Genomic DNA, 23,344 nt, shown 5'->3' on the forward strand with positions numbered 1-23,344 from the left:
GAGGAGCCTGGAACAACCAGAGGAGTGAGAAGGGCGGAACCTAAAGTGGGTGGAGCCCAATGTAGGCGGAGCCCGGAGCCCGAGAGTAGCGGAGGAGATTAGGGCTGCGGGCAGCCGCCCACCCGACGGGGGCGGGGCTTGTGTCCCTTTTTCCCAGCGCACACCGCGCTGCGGGGCCTCAGGCGCGCTTTTTACCTCTCCTGGTCAGCCTTTGCACGCAAGTGGAAGCTTACGAAGTGGGGGTGCGACCTTTTCTTAGCCCCGTCGTCGTAGCTAGGTGCTTGAACATCCTCAGAAAAGTCAGGTTTATTCTCACCGCTCCGTAGAAGGACATTTTGTGTTGCAAATTGCTCAGATGGGGTAAGAGGGACTAATGCACAGAAACGTGCAGAAAATAACTGCAGGCCAATCCGAGTGGGTCGCCTCGGGCCCGTCACTGCCTGGCGTTTCAGAGCGTGCTGCTGACCTCAGTCAGTGCACGCAGTACCCACTTAGCGTCCGAAAACCGTTTTCTGAAAAACTGAGACACCCAAGCGCTTTTCTGAAACTTCATACTCCAGAGTTTGGGCGCATCGTTACTGTAGAATTGTGAAGAGACAGTTGCCTCCTTTTGGTTCAGAAGCAACAGTTCAAAAAAATTTTTTTTTCTGGAAGTAAAAGTGGTAATAATAGTCAAAGAAGTTACCGCTCCCGGGAGACTAGGGATGCTAAGTTGACTTAAGTTTACCTTCGAAGAGAACATACCTATGAGAAAAAAGGAGATCATGAGGATTCTTGAGAACATTCAAGTAGCTGTTGAATGTTTTGAGGAAAACTGACCCTTCCATTCATAGCTAGAAACACCATAAAGTTTCTTTACAGAAACACAGTAAAGTATGTTAGTGCTCAACGGCATGTTGAACAGAATAAACCTTTTCATAAACACTGACTACTTGGAAAGGGCAGTTATTGTTGAGAGTTAGGTAGCTTGGAGCTTTTCCAAACAATTGCTTTTCCTCACGTCCTTGGAGCTTTCCCAAACAATTGTTTTTCCTAACGTCCTCTCTCAGTTAAGGCCAATAGCCCAGAAAGCATCAAGAGCACTGACTTGAGTCAGTTGATAGGGAATAAATGGAAACTTTCTCCATTTCTCATATCCTTCGATACATTCCAGAGAAGTCCAAAGAAAATTATCTCGTGTGCACATGGACTAGGAATGTTACTGAAGGTTTCCAAGGCTCTATTTTCACATAAAGTTTTCATTGATTCTCGGAGAATTTCGTATCATGCATCCCAATCCCGCTCATTTCCCGGTCCTTCCATGTTCACCCTACACTCTTGTAGCCTCTCCCACCCCGATAAAATTTTAAAAAATAAAATGAAAACATTGTGATCCTCCGTCTTTCCCACCTCTCCATCATATATCCTTTGTCGTAGTAGTCTGGGAGCTGAGGCGAGTCACAAAGTCTACTCTTTGCCCAAACAGCTTTACTTGCAAATGTTCGTTGCAATGAGTTGAACCAACGGGTCTGTTCAAAGTCTCTGACTTCTGGTATACCATCGATAGTGGACCCTCACTGAAACTCCACTATTTTGCTGTTGCCCCTAGTCATGGAGGCCCTGTGGTTATGGCTTAGCAGAACCAGTCCCTTTGCCCACTCTAGCAGGTCATAGATGGGGTAGATAGTGGGGTGGGCCAACTCAAAGCCCTGGATATGGGCCTGGATGGTAGCTGGATTGGCCACTCAGGCCTCCATTGAAAGCCCTGGGGGTGCTTAGGGTGAGGTCAACATCCACTTCGCTGCCTGAGGGCCATGCTGCCATCAAGGCCACACAATTCTGAGTGACAAGCACTGCCACCCAAGGCCATGCTAACATCAAGGCCCAAGTTGCAGCTGAGGGCCATGTGTGGTCCATGGCTCTACTGCAGCTGGGGTCTATGTTGAGGTCCATGGCACGTGATATTACCAAACGTCATACCAATGCCTGGAGTCTGTGCACCACCTAGGGCCAGGTTGATGTCCAAGGGCCATGCTGTTGCTGGGGCCATACTTATCCGAATGGTCTGCACTGCCCCCTGAGGCCATGGTAACATTTGGGCAGGCTCTATTTTTAAATGACTTCTGGAAACAATCGGATCTCTTGACTGCTTCCAGAGCCTGGTGAGCCAAAATCTCAACACCTACTGGGCGTTCAGCATCACAGGGTGAAGCTGCTTAAAAGCACACACCACCAGCAAAGTCTCTTTAAACAGAAGACGTGCTTTGTAAGACCTTGGGCTTTAGGGCTGCTTGAGCAACTCACTGATTTCTGAAGGAAGAGGTGTCTTGTCACTAAAGGACTGGTACCAAGGGGCAGTTGTGCCTATGTATTCTGGGAACAGCTCAGTTAGTACTGCCAAAAAGTCCTTCTATGTCGATCGAGTTCAACAAAATGCTTAGCCTTGTAGTCAGAGCAAAGGTATGAATCTGAAACCAACTTTCCACACTTTTTAAAATTATAATTCCATAACTAACCTTATGAATTATGTTGTGTGTTGAAAACTATATTACAAGCACTTTAAAAATACCCTCCAGTGGATATCAAATCATAGTTAAATAAATATGTATGTGCATATATATGTGTATAAAACTTTGTAAAACTGAGCCTAAAGTATGCTATTCATCTTATCATTAAGTAAGAGAGTTAGACTCTGTCTGCTATATGGACAGTTGGCTTTGTACTTCATCAGCTGTAAAGGGAAAAGTTCCTCAAAAACAAACTGGAAATTAACTGTGTAAAAAGACAAAAGGACACATATATGTTATAATATCCCATTATTTTATACAATTAATATAGACTAGTGAGTTATTTTTAAAGATGTGGGATTAAAACAGACTCTCCTATTTTATGTTAATAATTAAAAATGTCCTTAACAGAATAATTAGTTTTTCATGTTGCTTTGTCTCTGCCTTGTATAGTAGGTATGGTAGATCGGAAGTATGGGTCAATCTTTTTCCAGTCCACTGGAAATCCATTTATTTTTAGACGCTTTATTGATGGAAATGACAAAGTAGCATCAAAACTTGTATTCAGGTAATTAATATCCATATTCAAATTCACTTGTCAATGTAGAGCCGCATTTGTTGTAAGTAAGGATTATGGCGTAGCTGTTCATGCTATAGGTGAAAACCCATCTTGATGGCTGCTGTGTGGCAATGTAGGTGCTTGATTGATAGACAAAACTTTTGGAAAGAAATTGCACTTGTAGGATTCATTGTGTATTTTTTAGATTTGACTTTAATACACAGAACACTCTCAGCTAATGCTTTCAGCTCTTCTTCGTCTCACACTGGGAGAGACCAACTTAGCCCTTTGAGAATGAATGACGGCACAGGGTGAGCATCAGAAACTGACAATCCCTGACTGTAGGACAGTGTGCCAACAATTGCTCAGGCAGTAAGTCGGCATGGTGGGGCTTAGACAGGAGGCTACAATGGCTAATTCTTCTTCACCATGTGACTGAGTACAAAGGCAATTGAATAACAGTACTCAAGCAGCTTAACTGTTTGAGAAAAGATAGTTTGGGATCATTATTATTATTTTGGAATTTTTTAAATGATCCCAGAGTATTTCATCAGTGTTATAGCCTAGTGGATTCTTCACCAGTCTACTATCCCCTTTCTGCTTATAAGTCAGGGAGTCATCCATTTATTGCCCTGACTTTCCCACAGGTAGAGCCCCAACCCTCTGGCTACAGGAGAATTAGGAAGCCCGACTCCCTTCTTTAACCAAATGACTGTCTGGAACTCTTAGTTTCTGGTATTTTAAAGTAAAATATGATGTTGAGCATGGTGATGCGTGCTTATTACGCCATCACTGAGAAAGCTGAGTCAGGAGGGCCACGAGTTCAAGGTCAACATGGGCTAGGTAACAAGACCCTATCTCAAACAAACAAAGGAAAACATGTATGTTTACTACATAGGTTTATGTATAATCTGAACACATGTACTTACTACTTCAAATGTTTATTTTACTCCATAATAGTAAGTTTGAGTATATTCCAAAAGTTTAGCAAAATCATATGTTAAGCATCACAATTCAGTAGTTTCTTACTCTTAGACTGTCATGACTTTTTCTCTTCAGTGATGTGCCTCTTCCTAGACAGAGCCACTTATGTCTTTCATTAGGAATTTGATGGGCCTGCAGTTTTCCCTGTAGACCTGAAGCAAATCTCCCAAACATTGCCCACAACTCCCACAAACAAAGGTCAGTCTTTGAAATCAGCGTCTTCTGTCTTCTGTCTTACACTACACTTGAAAAATAAGATTCCTAAGAAAAATCTTTATAGAATTAGGGGTAGGTTTTTCTTTTAGTAAAACATTGATGGATAGGGAGGGTCAGTGGCAGAGCACTTGCGTGGTAGGTTCAAGACCCTGGGATTTTTGTTGTTGTTGTTTCTTTTTATTTTGGTTTTTCAAGACAGGGTTTCTCTGTAGTCCTGGCTGTCCTGGAACTCGCTATGTAGAGCAGGCTGGCCTTGAACTCAGTGATCTACTTGCCTTTGCCTCCTGAGTGATGGGATTAAAGTTATGCACTACCACCACCCAGATTGGTAAATAATTGATTCCCAGGATTGTTAAAAAAAATCATAAGGAACTTAGGTATGTTCATAACACTGTATTTCTTTACTATAGGTTTACTGAAAATGGAGACTTATTCTGCTTATTAGGAACCATTTCTCTTTGTGGGCAGTATTTGTCAGTGTCAGCCTTGAAGCCCATATCAAGCGATTCTGTTATTATTCTCCTTTCCATAAAATACTCTTTTAAGATGAGTATGGATTGTTGGAGCTGGAGAAATGGCCGAGCAGTTAAGAGTACCTGTTACTCTTGCAGAGGATCTGGTGTGGTGCTGTCTGTAATCCTAGCACTTAGAAGGTGGACTTTGAAGGTTAAGGAGTTCAAGGTCACCCTCAGCTGCATAGGAGTTCAAGACCAGCAAGGGCTACATGATAACACACTCTCAGAAAAACCCAAATACCAACCATACTAAGTTTGCTATGTTTGGGTCCCGTATGTATGTGTCTGTGTGCTTAACAATGAAGCATCTGACCGCATGCTCTCCACAGGGATGTCACAAGGATTTTGAAGGTGTATATGATAACAGTGTCTTGGGTCTAGAAAAATGGTGTTTTTAAACATCCCAGCTAATTTTAAATGTTTGTCTTTTAAAAATATGATACATATATTAATAAATGTTAATCTGTAACGTTTAAGATTAAAAATCTTTTTTTTGTAATTACAGTTTTAGAAACCATAGTGGTACTTTCAAAGATGTGCTTGGTGGTCTAAGCTTAGAGTCACCATTTTGAAAAGGTCCTATGATAGGCCCCCCATCCCTCCTTGGGAGAAGAAGCTGTTTCCCCATGGAAACTGAGGCCTGTGCTGCCGGTTAGGAGTCTGTATCGGTAAAACCGCACTGGTTACAAACGCACCCTGGGACCCGACCAGTTCTTTTCGCTCTTCGTTTCCAGCCCACTCCACTGTGTTGTTCACTTAGGGGCATCAAGCAAGGACAGGAGCTTTTCTCAAGCTACGACATGGTTATTAGCAAATTTGGTGGATTAAAAATTAGGCTTTTAAAAGTAGCTATTGTGTTCATTCTAAACGCTTGGGTTTTTTTGCTAATCACGTCTGTGTGGATTCACCTGCAGAACAAGTTTTTAGACTTAACTGGACTTTTTGTGTTTGTTGATGTTAATATTTATGACTCAATTCCAAGGTAAAAGCTACTTCCTTCATAATTTCAAATTTATAATGCAATTTCAATTTTTAATTGGTTTTCATAATAGTTTATTAAAACAACTTATCATTTCAGGCTTTATTTTGCATACCTCCATAGTGGTGGATGTTTAGCCAAACATTAGCAATTCTTTAAGGTTTTACTCTCTCTGTGTGTGTGTGTGTGTGTGTGTCTGTGTGTACACTTAAGCAAATTTCTGGAGGAGGTCAGAGGAGGGTGTCAGATGTTTTGGAGCTGGGCTGATTGGCAGTTGGGTGTTACCCAGTGCACCTGACATGGGTGCTAGGCACCAAACTAGTCCCCAGAAGAGCAGCCATTGCTCTTAACTGCTGAGCTGTCTGCCCAGCCCCAGCAGCTCTTACAGTACTGCTGATGTGTCCAAGCGCCTATAAAAACTTTTTTTTTTTTTTTTTTTTTTTACAGAATGAAGAAAAACGAAACTATTGTGCGGCCATGAGTAAATCAACGTATGTGTGTAATTTCCCAACTGTTCTTTGCTCCTCCCCCCCTTCCCCCACCTACAAAGGGAGTGATTAAAGGAAGTGGAAGATTCTCTAGTGTGGGAATACTGGTAAGGGACAAGGTTTCTTGGGAGCAGGGACACCTGTTCTTGTCTCATGTTTCTGTGGAGAGGGCTTCCTATGGCAATGTTCTTAACCTTTCCGCCCACCAGAGGAGAGTAACTCCCAGAGTTCCTTCAGAGAGCAAGGCGCCCGTGGCTCACCCCCTCCAGTTCTCTGTGGACGCTGTGCAGAGCCACCAGCCCAGATGTTGATCAAATGACTGTACTCTGAGGTGAAGTACTACCCTGCCAGCCCAGGCGCACTCAGCCCTGAAGCTGTCTGCCCCAGAGTTCTCCTCGCGATGGTTTCTTTGGTCCGACCACCTGACTTAAGCTTCAACTCTCCCTTCCCAGCTTGGGCAGGATGACATCATTTACTTACCCCTCCCTCCACCCTTAGGAAAACTGTAGGGTCGGATTTTGACCACTGTGACATCTCTGTTACTAGCTTCGTTTGCCTTGTCTATTGAAATTTTGGTTAGCTTTCTAATTGGCTTCTCCCTTTCCATTCTTGCCCCTCAGAGAATGTATCACCAAGGCATGATGTTTCGAGATCGTTTCTTCATGCGTGTGATTTACAGATTGTTCCAACTGGACATAGGTCACCATCCTGTCCTCTAGTCACCGGACATTTCTAAGCGGGGACTGGGGTGATAAAAAGGATGGCTAGTGCCTGTTTTAGTGGGAATGCTATTAAGGACCAGGCTGGTGCAAGGACGCCTGTTCCTGTTTCGTGTTTCTGTGGAGAGGGAGTCCTGGGTGTCCTGGAACTGTCAGGTCTGTAGACTAGGCTGACTCTTCAATTTAGAGGTAGGTCTCTCTGCCTCCCAAGTGCTGGGATTAAAGGTGTGTACCACCACACCCAGCTGAGGGTATTTCAACTTCCTGACACATCCTTACTTAAACCCTAGAGAAGATGAGGATTCCTTCACATGGGGGATGTAGCTGGAACTTCCCATCTCATGCTGCTTCCCAGTGCTCACTCATGTGGCACCCCACTCCACCTCGTGACTGTGCCTCAGGGAGTCTACCTGAGACCTCTCCCCAGATCACCTACAGATCACCTAAGAGCCTGACAGTGAAACTTTAACCCCTTTCCCCACCTGACAGTCCATGTTTGTGTCCCCGTTTTCTCTACAGCACTTCAGACTTGAAGACACACATTTATGTTGCAGTCCAACTAGAATGGACACAAGGAAGTCAGGAAGTCATTTGGGCCATAAAATCCCTAGAAGTCTCTAGAGATTTTTCTACCACAAGCTTCTCCTTCTCCCAAGGCCTGAAGCACCCACCATGTAGCTTACACGGTACTTAGCTGTACTTAGAGTACCCATGGGGCTTCTGTGCCTATGTCCACACAGGTGTCACAGGAAGGCACTGTGGTGTTTCGGGGTGGAGGGATGGGCTCTTTGGAGGCAAGCAACGAAAGCAAAAGAGTAATTTAAGGTTTTTACTCTTTTTCTTGCTTTGTGTAAACTCTGAATATCATTCAGTTTGGATATTAAAACAGGAACTGGGAATGCCGGGATTTAAGCTAAGATCTTTAGCTTGAAAGGATGAAGACTTGAGAAAGGTATGACCAGAGGCAATGGGATTATGAAAATTATAAATAAGAGTAATATCACAAATACCAGCCTGTTAAGTCTTGATGGCTCATACTTCAGTTCTCTGTCTTCCCACAATACAGTTTCCTAGGACTGTTTGGAACAAATATTCCGTTAACTGCTTCCTGAACTAAGTGAGAATCCTTACTTCAGGAATTTTTAGAATTACTATAAATCAAAAACTAGTAGAGGATTTAGGAAAATGGTTTTTTCCTCTTAAGCTGAGTGTTCACCTATCTGGTATAGCTTAAGAGTGGCTTGAATTACTTGGTAAATAGTCACACGCACCAGGAAAAACAGATTTCCAGATTTTTATTTCTGGAACTGTACACCAGGTATTAAAGTACAACAAATACAAAATAATGCTCAAAAAATCAGTGTTTATGTACAAATATTAAAATCAATGCAACAATAGCAACTTCCTCTTGAACATTGGATACTAAAACTTGTTCTGATTGTCACTAATTTATCTCATACTCACAGGGTACTTATTTCAAACTGGGACAATTGGAATCACTGGTCATCTAAGAGGAATATTAATATCTACCATATTTAACAATAAAACTAATAGTTTCCCTCCTTTTAGTGAAAAAATTAGGAACTTTTTAAAAAACATAGTAATGTCAATATTTTATAAATTATTTCAATTTCCATTCGTAGACAATGTGCTCTGAAACTCTGGGCAAACAAGCTCCTTGGTGGTCAGGTTTGTTAGTTTACATTCAAAGTTGAAATAGTTACTAGACTTTGGTTAAATTAAATAGTACTACTGCTCTATTAGGTCTGATGTTCTCAAATAGTTATGACCTTCAATTTCAAAAATTAAAAAGGAAACAATTGCACAATTCTTTGACCTAATTGTACAGACTTTAGTATTTTTTAAACAGTATTCTACATCCTTCAAGTAAATTCAGCAGTTGACCGTGACAAGAGGAAAACTAAACATCTGAAAAGCTAGCATGAGCGAGGAGAAGCACAACTAACAAAAGTAAAGTATTGCTATAGTCACAGCACCAGTTCCACTTCTGAATGAGTCCACGTCCTCCCCAGTTCCCTGTACACAAAGGATGGATCAGCCGACACTGCAACTGCTCACCATGAATTTTTGGTTTGTTCATATGAAAATATTGCGGCAAATAAAAAAAAAAAACAAAGAATTTATCACAGTTTGCTATAAGAATTGTGCTTAATGCGTGATAATAAAGGCATTGATTTTTCTTCATACAACTGCAAATCAGGTTTTACTTATGCTTTCAAACTCAATTCTTTTAATAAACAGTAACAAATTCTGTTAAGATGTTTAAATGGAGACAAAAAAATAAAATCCAGCCGTTGAAAGAAAATTCAATAAATAGCTATTTTACATGGATAAAGTCATAGTGGTACAATTTATGAATGTCACATCAAGCATGCACAAAAATGGTATTATACATGGCAGGAGTAGTCAGAAAATATTGAATTAGATCTAAAAAGATATGAAGAATTTACTTTACACATATATACAAAAATCTTGCAAATTATTGCCTCATTTTAACAAGGAATTAAAAGTAAACGTTACCAGCTAGGTAGCACTCTCTAAGAGGCTAAAATCAGGTTAGCATTTAAAAATCTGTTAAACTAGCTGGAATTTATTTTTATCTCATATCATTTTCTGGATTTTGGTCAAAAATCTATTTAAATAACTAAAGTGTCCATTCAACTTGCTGATAATCAAAACTCTAGATAAGAAACACTGTTTCCATCTTGTATCAAGACCCCAGCAATGCATAGATAAACTGGATATATTACTGCATCAGCTAATAAGAATGGGCATCTTCATTTAAGTGCAACTGGTACTAGCATTCAGTCATCTTTGTGTAAATTATTTATACAGACCAGCCACTGTAAACCCAGAGTGAAAATTAAAGTTATAACAATGGAAGAGTATGCCCAGTATCCTCCTACATTAAAGAAAGTATACTAAAGGGAACAAAAAAATAAGGTTCAAAGTTTAGCACAACACAGCAATAAGAAGCTAACCACTTGGATAAAAATATCAGAAAGCAACATAGAGCCCAGGCTACCCATTATTTACTGTGTGCATACAGGATTTTAGATGTATAAGTTAGAGACTGATTTAAGTTATTAATTTAACTACCCTTTGTCCTCTGTGCTAAACTAAATGTTATAGTCAATGTGCTACTGCATAAACACTTCAAAGCAATCTTCATTAAAATGCTGCAAATAAACATAATACACATCATCCAACACTAAGGATGTCACTGCAGTTCACAGTTTGTATAATAAATACCCTCCCCTCCAGCACTAAGACCACTACATCCTATCTAGTCAGCAGCACAACCTTGAAGCGACTCACACTTGCAAACAGCAACATAGTCAAATGGTAAGGTTTTTTGCAAAGCAAAACAACTAGTAATAAGATCAAAATTTCTAATTAAGACGGTGCAAAAAGTAATTGCTTTAACTGTGCTAGAAAAGCAAAGCTTATTATATCCTAATACTGTATTGTATAGTTGATTCACCTTAAAACTTAAAGGAGCATGTCTAATAAAGCAAAAATGGTCAAAGCTTATGACAATGGCTTCTTATTCATGTCTGGAATAGAAGTAAAATGGCATTTGAGATGCATGTGAACATCTGTCACTTCTTGAAACTTAAAAGTGGTAGCGTACCATTCGATTTCAGATAGAAACTCACAGTTTTTTCTTGACAACTATTCAAGCTAAACAAAATAGCTTAAACATACTTCAAGGTTCTGCATTATGCATACCATCTACAAGTCTAAGTATTAACACCTGAACTGCAGTGCTCCACACTTAAGAGGTGTTCCAAGCAGAAACCAGAGTGGAACGTCCTGGGCTGTGTAGACTGCTTCTGCAAGTCAACTGCCTCAGAATACACGAAATTATCAGTGACCAGTATGATTTTTAATATTGCAATCTTGACAATGGTGGACAAAACCCCATATGAACACATCTTCAAATGCCAAATTTTTAGTCAAAAAATACAATAAAAAAAAAAAAGAAAGAAAACGAAATTACACAGAAGTCTCCCGGCAGTAAAATGACCAATTCTGTGTAAGGTAGCCCTGGTCTAGAATTTTGAAACAGGATCCAAGCAAGAGTCTTCCTCATGTGCACGCGGTCCCTCGCGCTGGCTTCCAGACAGATGGTCTTGCTGCTTTGTAAACTGAAGTGCTCTAGCTGAACAACACGAGACAAGTTTCCACTGAAAAATCCTTGCATGTTTGTGCAGTTTAAAGAAACCTACCCCTGCTTTTATTAACAAAGAAAATAAAACCAAAAAAAAAAAAAAAAATGCTACATCGAGCAGGGATTGGGGTTGGTACCTGTAAACATCGTTATTCCACTGCATCCATTACGGCAAAAGGAATTTACACAAAGAGAAGCCACACATCAGTTCAGAACATCTGTGCTGGTTTTGAGCTGGTGGCCTCTGTCTACAGGTTTTAAAACTGGGAGCGAGGGCTAAGGGAACAGAAAAGAAGGAGGAAGTGGAAGAGGTATTAAGGGATGAGGAAGAGAAGCAGAGCTTAAAGCTGCACCACAGAGTTCAATCTTAGTTCCCAACTCTGCTGATCATAGTTCATTTCCACATTTATGGATTGAAAAATGAAAATACTCTTGATAAATCAAGATATAGTTCTATACACACTGACATCACTGATGTCAAACTTCCAGTGAAAGACTATGCACACTGACAGCTCCCTCAAGGTCACTGGTACTGCACGCCCTGTCTCTGGGCTTCTCATCCGTGTCACTCTGAATGGAGGGCGGCGTGCTGATGCAGAGTGTGGGCACTGATGAATCCATTGGTCTCACTGGCAGACAAACTGCCAAAGTCAGCCACAGAGACAGCCATTTTGGCACTGGTGATGTGATGTGTGTGATTTTCAAAGTCTACACCCAAATTATTTACAGAAACCTCATTCATAAAGGATTCAGGGACAGCAATGCCCATTTTCAATCTCTTTGCGGGTCTTTCCGATTCTTCGCTGCACATAGGGTTTAGCTCTGAGTGATAAAATCCAGTCTCAAATAAATTAAAACAATCACTTTCACCATTGCTGGGCAGGGTGAGTAACTCTTCCGTTACAACAGGCACATGATTGACTTGTCCACGGGATGTGTTTCCCAGTGGAGGAAAGCTATCATCCAGACAGTTCACATCTGTGGGGTTGCAGACAGTTGCTACACTGTTGGTCAAAGCTAAAAAGAAATGGAGAGTAGCTGAAGTGAGTGGCCTGATGTGTAACACAGAGAAAGGACTTGTAGCACACGGCACACAAAGATCTCATTTTACCTGTCAAATCACTGGCAGTGAAGGAGCTGAGAATGTTCAACTGCTGATCAGGAATGGGCTCAGGCCGGTTAGAAGTTAAGGCTGAAGAATTTACTGTACCACCCAGAGACTCTGTTTCATCTACAAGACGATCCATATAGTCCCTGAAACACACACCAATAACCTTCAATAATCTTCATCAGAGCTAAAAACAGCAATCACTCAAGTCAAACCCACTACACTTACGTAACTCCAGGGTGATGGTTATAGCGTTTCTTTCCAAATTTTGTCTGCTGAGCAAAGTAATCGTAGCGTTCTGACTTCTTCCACATGTAGTAGAAGGCAACACATTCAGCAACAGTTCTAGATCTCACCTAGTGAAGAAAGGAAGACGACATTACAAACTGCTACTTCCAACTCCATTTTGAGCAGACTCCCCAACTAAGAAGCTTGAGTCACACAGGTCTTTCCCATCACAATTATGTAATTCTAAATATGTCTATCAGTGACATGTCTTAACGTGTAATAAGCAGAGATTTCAAAAGCACAGGGTGCTCAAAAATAAAACAAAATAGACATCCACAAGTTATTTTGTGTGTTTACTCAATGCCACTGACTGCGCTGAGTCTGACCAGCCGCCAGGACAGGCCCACCATGCTTTTCTGCGGGACCTACTAATTCCAGAGAAACACACAGCCTCACCAGACTAAAGGCTCCATGGACTAGGAGAGGAGAAGCTCTGACAAAGGAGCCACCAGCCTCTAGTATCTGCAGATCACACGAGAGCATCACTAACCAGAGGCAGGGCTTTTCTGCTCCAGTGGCTCTTAGCTCCAACAGGCTTCACAATTTTTAAAAGACAAATAGTTGGCTCCATACCCAGACTTGGTCCTTCAAAACAGCACTTCACAGCTACAAGTAAGCATCTGGCTATAGGAACAAACTTTTTTATTCAACAAACACTGTCTTCCCTGATTGGTCAGTGCCACCAATAAGAGGCATTTCAGAGTCTCTATCCTGACTCCAGAGTGAGCAGTGACCTGAAGTCATGAATAGAGGGCCAAGCTTTGGAAACCATTCAATAACATCACGAGCTGCGATCTAAGTCTCTGCAGGCTTCTTGCAGCCACAGACTTCTCAGTCTTACCCATTAATACAGCTCTAGTGCCTAAAATCGTACATGGCGAGTGGAAGGCCACAACTGTTTATGGAATAAATGGAGTCAATTTCAAAAGTCATGGTAAAAAGATGTTTAAATGGACAACCAATGCAGACTTCTTTGAACATGTTTAAACTATTCACACTAAAAACTTCATCTTTAAGAAAATATTCAGTGTTTTTGTTTTGTTTTTTTCTTTTAACCCTAACCATATGTCTTTTTTGTTGTGGTGGTTTTTTGTTTAACAAACAAAAGTCTGAAATTTCCAAATAGTACTGGAAGGTGTAGCTAATGCAGTGAGACAAGAAAAGTCATCCAGATGGAAAGGAAGAAAACTGCCATGACTCAGAAATGGCAGAAGATATGCACAGACCCCAAGGAATCAGCGGGAAGCGGCAGGGTCTGGAATCCAGTTACATGGGAGAGTCTATAAACTGGAGCATACACTTAAGGCCTACTTAACTTCAGAGTAAATTCAAGATTAGCCTGGGCAATTTAGTGAGACCCTGTCGCAAAATAAAGACTAAAGAGGGTGCGGGGAGGGGGGCTACAGCTCAGTGGTAAAGGGGGAGAACGACAAGTGCAGGTTCAACACTGACCATGCAAAGAGTCAAATGCTAATAAGCAGTGTCTGCAAAGTTGCGGGATACAGTATTAAGCTACAGAGATTACCCTAGGGCCAAGCACAGCAGTTCATGCCCTCACCTGAGCACTGAGAAGGGTGAGGCGGGAAGAGCACTGTGAGTGCGAGGCCTGCCTGGGTCACACAGTGGGCCAGGCCACCCGGACTATGGAAGTGAGATGCTTAGCTTTAAACAAACACACAGACAAATACATAAATGTATATTAAAAACAGTAATTTCCCTATGTACAAATAGTGAGCTGAATTTTGAAACTGAAAACAACACTACTTACATCAGTCTACAACAGATCTGTGAGTAAAACTATAAAACACTGAGTGAAGAAATTAAATAAATGGAGAGAAATTCTACATTAAAGGATGGGAAAACTAATGATTAATAATGCTGCAACAACCAACAGTGTGAGCAGGGTATCAGGGCACATGGTTTTTTGTTGTTGTTGTTGCTGTTATTGCTGATTTTGGTTTTCGATTTTTAAGATAGGATTTCTCTGTGTCCCTGGCTGTCTAGGAACTCCCTCTTTAGACCAGGCTGGCCTCAAACTCAGAGATCCACCTGCCTCTCCCTCCTGAGTGCTGGGATTAAAGGCGTGCATGGGGCGCTGGTGCAGCCCTCAGGAGGTAGAGGCAGAGGCAGAGTTCAAAGCCAGTCTGATTCACATACTGAACTCCACGCCAGTCAGGGGTATATAGTAAACCCCTGTCTCAAAAGAAAGAGAAGAAAGCTAGTAAGACACCAGGGTGTTCAGGCAGAGAAGGCAAACATTAAAAGAGCACAGAAATATAAGCACAGATATACAACCAACCGATCTTTAACCAAAGGCAGCTCAACAGAGGAAAAGCCTTTTATACAAACAGTGCTAGAACAAAACAGAGCCCAAACAAATGCATCTAGACACAGACTTCATATCTTAAGTCTGTAAGAGCAGTTGAGTCAGACAAAAACTGAGCTAAAGGGTACAGACTTCCCATATACTTGCTGCTCCCACAAATGCACAGCTTCCCACTGTTTGTGTCTAGATCGGGATACTTGCTGAATGTGATACGCCTCCATCGATATGTCTATCACTGCTACCCAGAGTCCAGAGCTGCCATTAGGACACTTGCATGACTCCTTTACAGTGTCACACTCAACAGGTTCACTTCCTCAGGCCCTCTGTACCTGCTTACCTCTCCTTCCTGCCTAGCCTCTATAATCTACTTTATTAGCACTCTTGACTTTTCTAGTGTCAAACTGCTGGAATTCTTAGGATGCACGTAGTAGCAGCCTTTTGGATTACTTTCTTTTGCTTAGTATTAAATATTTAAACCTTTCCCTGTGTCTTTTGTTATTTGCTAACTTTATTTATTTATTGAGTACTAAGTGATAAGCTGCTGTCTAGACTGCCACCCGTCTATGGATTTATCTCTAAGGAGATACTGATGCCCAGTTTTGGCAATATAATCAAAACTAATTAAATCTACTCTGAACATTTATATGCAAGTTTCTCCTTGAACATAAAGCTTTTAGCCCATTTAGATAGATATACGGAGTAGGGTTGCTAACTCATTTAGTAACATGTTTAGATTATCAGAGACAAGCAGTTATCCAAAGCAGCTATACCATTCTGCATCCACATGAGCAAAGAATGGGACTTCCTGGGGCACAGTCCTTGCCTGCACTGGACAGTGATCAGTACAGATACTTAGTTGCTCTTATTAATCCTCAATTCCTCTCTCTGAATCAGCCTCCCTCCCTCCTACTCTCTCTCTCCTTCCTCCCTGTTTTTTTTTTTTAGCAACTGCAGTTCTCAACACTCAATAAAAATATGAGACCACATATATCAGAACAGCTTGGAAGAAAGTGAGAGTCAAGACAAAACACGGAAGGCTTCCGGACAAACACACTGAATCCATGTTGTGTGAACTGAATATGGAAACTAAATTCTATCTGGCATCTATAAGAACATTCCAATCATGTTCAGAATACTACTAGAAATGCTATTAGCAGGGAACATTAACACATTGTTCACTTTTCCCCATTTAAACGACATAAATCATTGCTTATATCCATTGTAACTAGTAAGAAATTTCTCTACTAATTTACCTTATTTTTCTGTATAAGATGAAAATCTTTGCCATAAAGCATGAGTGCATGTTCAAAACTTCGGCATTCTTCTTCTGACCAGGCTGTCATTCCTTCTAAAAAAGAAAAAGGAAGCACTCAATCGGCCCCTGTGCATCACTGAGCTATCTTCACTACGCATTCCCTGGGAAAGGCCAGAAACGCAACTCTTCTCTCTCACACACATTCCGAATTAGGGAATTTCAGATAATATTGCCAAAATACACAGCAGTCATTTAGAATATAGAAATACTGGGCTAGAAAGAGAACTCAACAGTTAAGAGTGGGTACTGTTCCTCTAGGGGCCTGAGTTTGATTCCCAGCATCTGCATCAAGCAGTTCACCACAGCCCGCAACTCTGGCTCCAGGGGATTTGATGCCCTCTTCTGGCCTCTGTGGGAACCTCCACTCAAAGGCATATACTCACACACAGACACACACACATAATTAAAACAGTAAAAACACAGCTTAAAATGCAAAACAACAAAAACCCAGTTTTTGTTCTCTGCACTGTGGAACAAGGATTTAATGGTTTTTAAACTACATATATTTTTTCTAATGTTTAAACACTTGTGTGCACATGTGTCAATCATGACTGTCTCGTCAGCACCTATCTACCCTGCTTTATTGAGACATGGTCTCTCCCTAACTTGGGTTTGCTGACTGGGCAAGGCTCACTGGCCAGCGAGCCCCAAGGATGAAGCTATGTTTGCTCCCAGCATAGGATCACAAGCACACACCACCACAGCTTTGCACGTGGACTCTGCAGACCGGACTCTGGCTCTTTACCAACTGAGCCCCAAACCCAACAAACACATTTTTAAGTGAACTAAAAATGACTATTGTCTTTCTGGAGTAAAACAAAAGGTTTTATTTTGGTTTATCATAAAAAGTAAGTTCTTTGATTCAAGACTTGAAATAAAGAATAATCCATATTTCTTTAAAGTCAGTATGTAAGTGTTGGGGAAATTTAAAGAGAATTAATCTATGCTTTCAAAATATCAAATCCCATAAAATTTCCAGCAGATGCTAATGCTGCTACATTAAAACTCTAGTTAGGGCAGAAAGGCCTTCAAAGGTTACAGCCAAGGTTCGGGATTCACCCATTATTCTCCTTTATTTCTAAGTTACCTCAATCATTGATACTGGGGCCCAGATCCACAAAGCCATCAACAGCAGTAGACAAAAATTAAAAAACTATTTTGAACTTGGGGAAAAAAACTAGTGTTTATAGAGACTGGGAGTCCTTTCAAAGAGGCATCTTCTATAAGGGACGCTATTTCCCTATACTATCTCACCCTTCAAAGTTAAATATACATTTCTAGCCTTTACATTTTCCATGCCATTTATATAACATCACTAAGCATTATTTTCACTCTACATTCACTTAACAACAGCCACAGTACATAAATGTCTATAAATGGAATCCACGCACACAAAGATGGAAATATTAAAGGAGCGGCCATGTTCCGTAACAGGCATAAACAGACAGCAAGTGCTATCTCACCATCATAGACCTGTTTCCTTCAAAACACTCCATGGAACATGCTGTACATCATTTTTCTTTTTCTCACTTATTTATCTGTGTGTTTGTATGTCAGTGTGTATGGAAGTCAGGGACACCATGTGGGTCCCGGGAACTGGACTCGGCCATCAGGTTTAATAGCAGGCGCCTTTACCTGCCATCTCGCCAGCCCTCTTTGTCTCCCTTAATCCTAAATCTCCATTTTATCTTCTGACTGAAACAAAATATTCCTAATATTTTAAAATCAAACCAGGAAATCATTCTTTTTATTTTTTAGTTACTTCGTTATATTGTTATCTGTTACTTTGATCTGTAACTATTTCTACAAAAAAGTGGAGGTGACAGGGTGGGGTATGCAAATGCCCACAGATGTTACAACAACGCCATGGGACTGCTCGATCCTTTACATCACCTATCCTGAGCCTTAAGCGGACAGGCCATTTCTCTTTTCAATCCAGGTGTTTCTCACCTTGAGATGCTTTTCCATTACAGCAGTATCTTTCAATTGCTTCCTTTATATTGTGGTTACACTTGAGAAGTTCATACAATGCCTAAGAGGACAAGAAGGAAAGAAAAAAATTGAATAAAAACTGCTAACAATTCATATCTAAGAGCATTTTTTAAAAATAGGTATCTTATAGGAGAATCTTGACAAGCATTACTAAAATGCTTCCAAATGTCATGACAACCTGTGTATGATGTCACACACCTTTAATCCCAGCACTTGGGAGACAAAAGGCAGATCTTAGTGAGTTTGAGGCCAGCCTGGTCTACATAATGAGTTCTAAGACAGCCAGGGCTATGTAGAGACCCTGTCTCAAAAAAAAAAACAAACAAACAAACAAACAAACAAACAACAACAACAAAAAAACAAGACAGGCAGTGGTGGCGCACACCTTTAATCCCAGCACTTGGGAGGCAGAGGCAGATGGATCTTTGTAAGTTTGAGGCCAGCCTTGTCTACACAGTGAGATCCAGACAGCCAGGGTGGTTACACAGAAAAATCCTGTCTTGAAAAAATAATAAAAAAAAAAACAAAACAACAACAAAAAACAAACAAGTCACAACATAAAAGCGTGTTTGCCATCTGTGAACTGGCTCGAGGATCTCATGCACTTGTTCGCTCGTGTTTCTATGAGAGTCATGTGCTGTACGCACAAGCGTGACTCATCCATGCATGTGTATGGACCAGATGCTGATTTCAGGGATCTTCTTGGATTGTTCTCCACGTTATTTTTTGAGACTGTGTCTCTCACTGAACATAGAGCTTACCATTGGCCAGACTGGCTGTCCATCAAGCCCCAAAATGTTTGATTTCATTGCTCAGTGCTTCACCATGGTCATCTTTTTTCTGGAGGTACCAGGGATTCAAACTCTGGTCCTGATGGTGTCCTCACTGAGCATCTACCCAGAGCAATTTGTTGATTCTTATTCATGGATAAGTATGATGTTTTAAACTTTCTAGGTCTTCTCACTGGGGAAGATTTTATTTTATTTTTTAAGGTTTACTGAAACAGGTCTGATAAAGCCCAGAATGGACTTGAGTTTATTTTAGTTGAGGCTGGCCCTAACAGTCTTACCTCAACTTCCCAAATGCTAAGATTACAAGCACTCACTAACATGCCTGGCCAAATTCCCCAATTTTAGGTAATTTTGGTAGTTGGGAAACTTAGAGCTGTGCCTGTCCCCTGCTCTCTCCTCCCTCTTTGGAGGGAAAAGAAAGGAAGAACAGTAGGCCTGTGAGAAGCACTTACTCCTTGGGGACTCCGTCCTTCTCTGTAACTGCGCCAGGTATTGTTTATGTCAATCAATCTGCTGCTAAGAGTTTGGGACTGTAGTGCAGTAAATGGCGGCAGGCAGAATTCAACTCAAAGATCAGTAAGGAGCACCTTCCTCAGCAAATCTCAGGAAAGACGAGGCTGCCAGCATGAGCAAAGTGCCGAATATATCAACATGAAACAATCACTCAGAATGCAGTTGAGGATTATAAGTATCTATCCTTATGTTTGCAGATAGGTGGAATCCTCACAACGCATCAAGGAAACTTTTCTTTGCAACAGACAGGAATCATTACAGGAAACCACAACCAACCAAAATGCAGAGCTGTGGTGCCCAGTCCCTGCTGATATATCTTCAACACAACTCCTGCACCTAAGAAAGACTCAGGGATCATTATGGAAGAGGGGCAGACGCTAAGAACCAGAGAACAGGGAGTTTGCTGTCTGCTGTGAGACTGTGTGTCCTAGAATGTCACAGGCTTTACCTTCCAAGTCTCACCAAGGACCTAACCATGAGCTGAGTAAGGAAGACACCGACAGACACGCTAAGATGGAAGGAGGAAGCTCAGACGGCCTCAGCCCTACACAAAGAACTATAAGCAACTAAGGAATGCTGAGAGCTGGAGAAATAGTCTTGCTCAGGAACGATGAACATACCAATATGAAATGGTCAGCCCTGAAAACACATACACACAAATAGTATTATACAGACTAAGCAGTTCCTACTTATGCATATAGGAGAGAAAGAGAGGGAAGAGTACACACATGACAAGAAAGAGAGTCCATGAATTTGAGAGACAATGCAGGGTAGTGGGACGGAGGGTGGGAGGGTGCACAGAGGGTTTGAAGGAAAGGGAAGGGGAAAATGATATATTACACTATAATATCAAAAGAGTTTTTTAATTTAAATAATACATTCAACAGATGTTGTAAAAAGACCTGACAATTCAGGATTAATTTCTAATGAAAGAGGGATAATACCAGATATAAACAGATGAACACTGTCCTGCAATAAAAACCAAGTGCCAACATTATTCTTGCTGTCTCAAAAAAAATGCAGAAAGCAATCAAGGAAGACAACACTGTCAACTGCTGGCCGCCGCCACTCACACCCTTCACCCTTCACCTCCAACACACACACACACACACACAAAAAAAAAAAAAAAAAAACATGAGAAAAAAGATTGAAACTAATCAGACATTTGTAGCTATGAAGTTATCTGGAATTCCAAAATAAGGGGAGGAAGCATACCTGTTCATTATCCCTGGTGTGTGTGCCTGAAGAAATTCTATCTATGACTTTTTCATTTCCAGTTCTTAATGATGTCTCAACAAGGTACTCCTTGACTTTGCTCTCCAAAACCACGTCAGGACGCCACAGTAACTGGTCTTCATTTTCATATGCTGAGAAAGACAATCCCATTAAACACATCACAAATGGTGAACACATCACGAATGCACAGACTGTGCCTCCCCTCCCTGATCAAGCTTACTGACTGGGACAGGAACTCAGCAGCAGTGTGAATGAATGCTGGGAGAGAACAGCCTTTTGCTGGCACAAAAGAAACAGAACTGTTTAGCTTGACTATCTGGGCACAGTGATCAGAGAATAAAGCTATTCTGGAAGCTGGATTTACTGATCATTAGAGGGTTTTTCACATCTAATTAAGTAGCCAGGGTGCTACTTTTATAGAGACAAGGCTGTCAGCAGGCATTGCATATACAGACTGGGAAGCACTGTGGGCTGGGCTGGTATAATGGTAAAACCCCATACTGGTATCTTGTTGTCTTGTAATGAGACAAACAACAACAGCAACAAAACCCTGTCAAATTCTCTAACAACCTCTTTGGAATTTTCTCTTGGATTCCATAAATGACCTAAGAACTTGCTAGGTTAAAATTACAAACAAAACAAAAATAAAAGCCAAAATATCAAATAACTTGATGCCTAAGAAATATCTATTTTTCCTTTACAGATTGCTTTAGTCCAAAGTGAATTTTTATTTAAAGGAGGAAGCAGATTAATTAAGCCCCCTATAGAGGCTTTAGAAGGGCAGACATAAGAGCAACAAAGTTTGAACCTCTTAAAATGACCCAGACACCAATGCATTATGTTACTAACCCAAGGTTTGTGTTTGATTAACGTACTCTGCCACTCTACCCAAAGCTTCACTTTACACAGAGTAATACTGAGGACCCAAGGATTTACCCAGTAATTTCTTGGTAGCAGGACCAACATGTTTATGCTGTGAACTATGTAAGATAAGCACTCTTCTTCCCAGCTAGCAGGAAGTCAAGAATGAAGATGCCCATGCAGCATTAAGAACATCTCAACAGTAAGAAGACAGCAGGATCACTACATAGCACAGGCTAGATTCAAACATGTGAGCCCCCAAACTCTGGGATGGCAGGTATACCAGCACACCTGGTCAAGTCTCAGATGTCTTTTCTGGACAGGTTTCTAGAACCAGTTTCTTTAACTGAAGTGTTTGGGCTAATTGTCGGAAACATCCAAAGGTGCATACCTTCCCTCCTGAATTTGCAGGCTAGGAGTGTTACTTCTGCCATGTTTAGCCAGAAGACCTGAGGCTACATCAGGCTTGGACTGTGTGTGGCATGTGAATGAGGGAAGGATGTGATGTGCTGACGACCATCAGCTTTGTCTGCTTCCTTTGACACAAGCTTCTCCCATCAATTAGAGAGCAATTTAGGAAATGGCGCTGCTAGAGGCTGCCAGAGCTAAAGACCCCGGGTAACCAGCCTTAGTCTTGGGGCTTTTAAAAGGAGAGCAATGCAATATGGAGGAAAAGAGAAAAGCTGAGTCTGGGTGGCTTCCCAGGGGCGAACCGATGCATTTGGGAAAAGACCCAGTGCCCATGGGAATGGTTCAGATCTACAGGCCTCTCAAGATCAGCTACAAAGGTATATCTGCATTATAATCTCAATATCTTGTGTTCTCCACATGCTCAGGAGCAGACGCAGCTGGAATCTACTACAGTGAGGTGAGGTGCCACAGGAGAGGCATACAGAAAGGGCATCGGGGCACACTCAACTTCCTGCTCCTCCAGCGGCAGGACAAAGGAATTCCTCCTGGCTTCTCCTTCTACAAGATTATGTTTGTAATATTCTCATCACTTCAGGTGACAGGGCTGCCCACTCTCCTGAAGCCCCACTCAGGGCCAGGGTGCTATTTTTATAGAGACAAGGCTGTCAGCAGGCGTTGCATATACAGACTGGGAAGCACTGTGGGCTGGGCTGGGACTCCATGTCTTGTGACTACTGCTCACGTCCTTGTCTTTCTGAGACAGGGTCTTATTACTGCGGCCCTCCCTTCAGGCTGCCCTGGAATTCATAGTCTTCCTGCCGCTGTCACCCAAGGGCTAGGATGGTAAGCAGGCCCCACTAGGCCCCACTAGGCCCAGCTTCATGACTGCTCTTGATACACTGTGGCTGGACTCTGGAAGCTGCTCTGGTGATGATCTGTCTTTGCATCGTCTATGCTGGAATGCAGTCAGAGTTTAGGAAGCGCAGGGAGGTAGAGTAGTTTGACCTCACCTCTCTCGTCACCACTGTACTCGCCAAGATAAGGGGGGATTTCTGCCTGATACTGTAAACCGATCATTATTTCCTACAGGAAAAGGGAGAGGTAAAAACAATACAATTATAAAAAGCACTGAAAAGCAATCCCAAACAATAATCTATTCTTACAAATCAAAACAAACCTTATCACATAACAATAAAATTATCAAATTGCTTTTTTTTTTTAGGATTTTAATTTTTTTTTAGGATTTTAATTTTTTTTTTAAATATGTGTGTTTGAGTGGTAATGTGTGCACATGAGGGCCGGAAGACAGGATGGACTTCCTGGAGTAGGAGTCACAGGCAGTTGTGAACCATCCAACCTGGC

The 23,344-nt window shown here is 41.5% G+C and overlaps 2 protein-coding genes across 3 annotated transcripts in view; one reads left to right on the forward strand and one right to left on the reverse strand.

The window, feature by feature from the left end:
- Nucleotides 1–1,110: 1,110 nt before the first annotated feature.
- Setd9 (SET domain containing 9) lies at nucleotides 1,111–11,512 on the forward strand. Its single transcript, XM_042054679.1, is given in 12 exon segments — nucleotides 1,111–1,163; nucleotides 1,165–1,216; nucleotides 2,083–2,123; nucleotides 2,125–2,228; nucleotides 2,231–2,269; nucleotides 2,272–2,370; nucleotides 2,940–3,046; nucleotides 4,149–4,188; nucleotides 4,191–4,227; nucleotides 5,495–5,511; nucleotides 5,514–5,605; nucleotides 11,396–11,512. Coding segments are annotated over 12 exon segments (798 nt in total).
- The window catches only part of Mier3 (MIER family member 3), a 28,299-nt gene continuing 13,179 nt past the window's right edge, over nucleotides 8,225–23,344 (reverse strand). Inside the window, exons 7-13 of one of the 2 annotated variants that reach the window (XM_038323703.1) lie at nucleotides 22,993–23,065; nucleotides 20,690–20,841; nucleotides 18,129–18,210; nucleotides 16,117–16,208; nucleotides 12,478–12,605; nucleotides 12,253–12,395; nucleotides 8,225–12,158 (exon numbers count right to left, since the gene is read on the reverse strand). In XM_038323703.1, the coding sequence (XP_038179631.1) occupies nucleotides 11,707–12,158; nucleotides 12,253–12,395; nucleotides 12,478–12,605; nucleotides 16,117–16,208; nucleotides 18,129–18,210; nucleotides 20,690–20,841; nucleotides 22,993–23,065 (1,122 nt within the window). In that variant the 3' untranslated portion in view covers nucleotides 8,225–11,706. Of the gene's footprint in view, nucleotides 12,159–12,252; nucleotides 12,396–12,477; nucleotides 12,606–16,116; nucleotides 16,212–18,128; nucleotides 18,211–20,689; nucleotides 20,842–22,992; nucleotides 23,066–23,344 lie in introns of both variants that reach the window. The other variant, XM_038323702.1, reaches the window with a different exon arrangement.

This window comes from Arvicola amphibius, chromosome 3 (assembly GCF_903992535.2).
Source record: "Arvicola amphibius chromosome 3, mArvAmp1.2, whole genome shotgun sequence".
Classification (NCBI taxonomy): Eukaryota; Metazoa; Chordata; class Mammalia; order Rodentia; family Cricetidae; genus Arvicola; species Arvicola amphibius.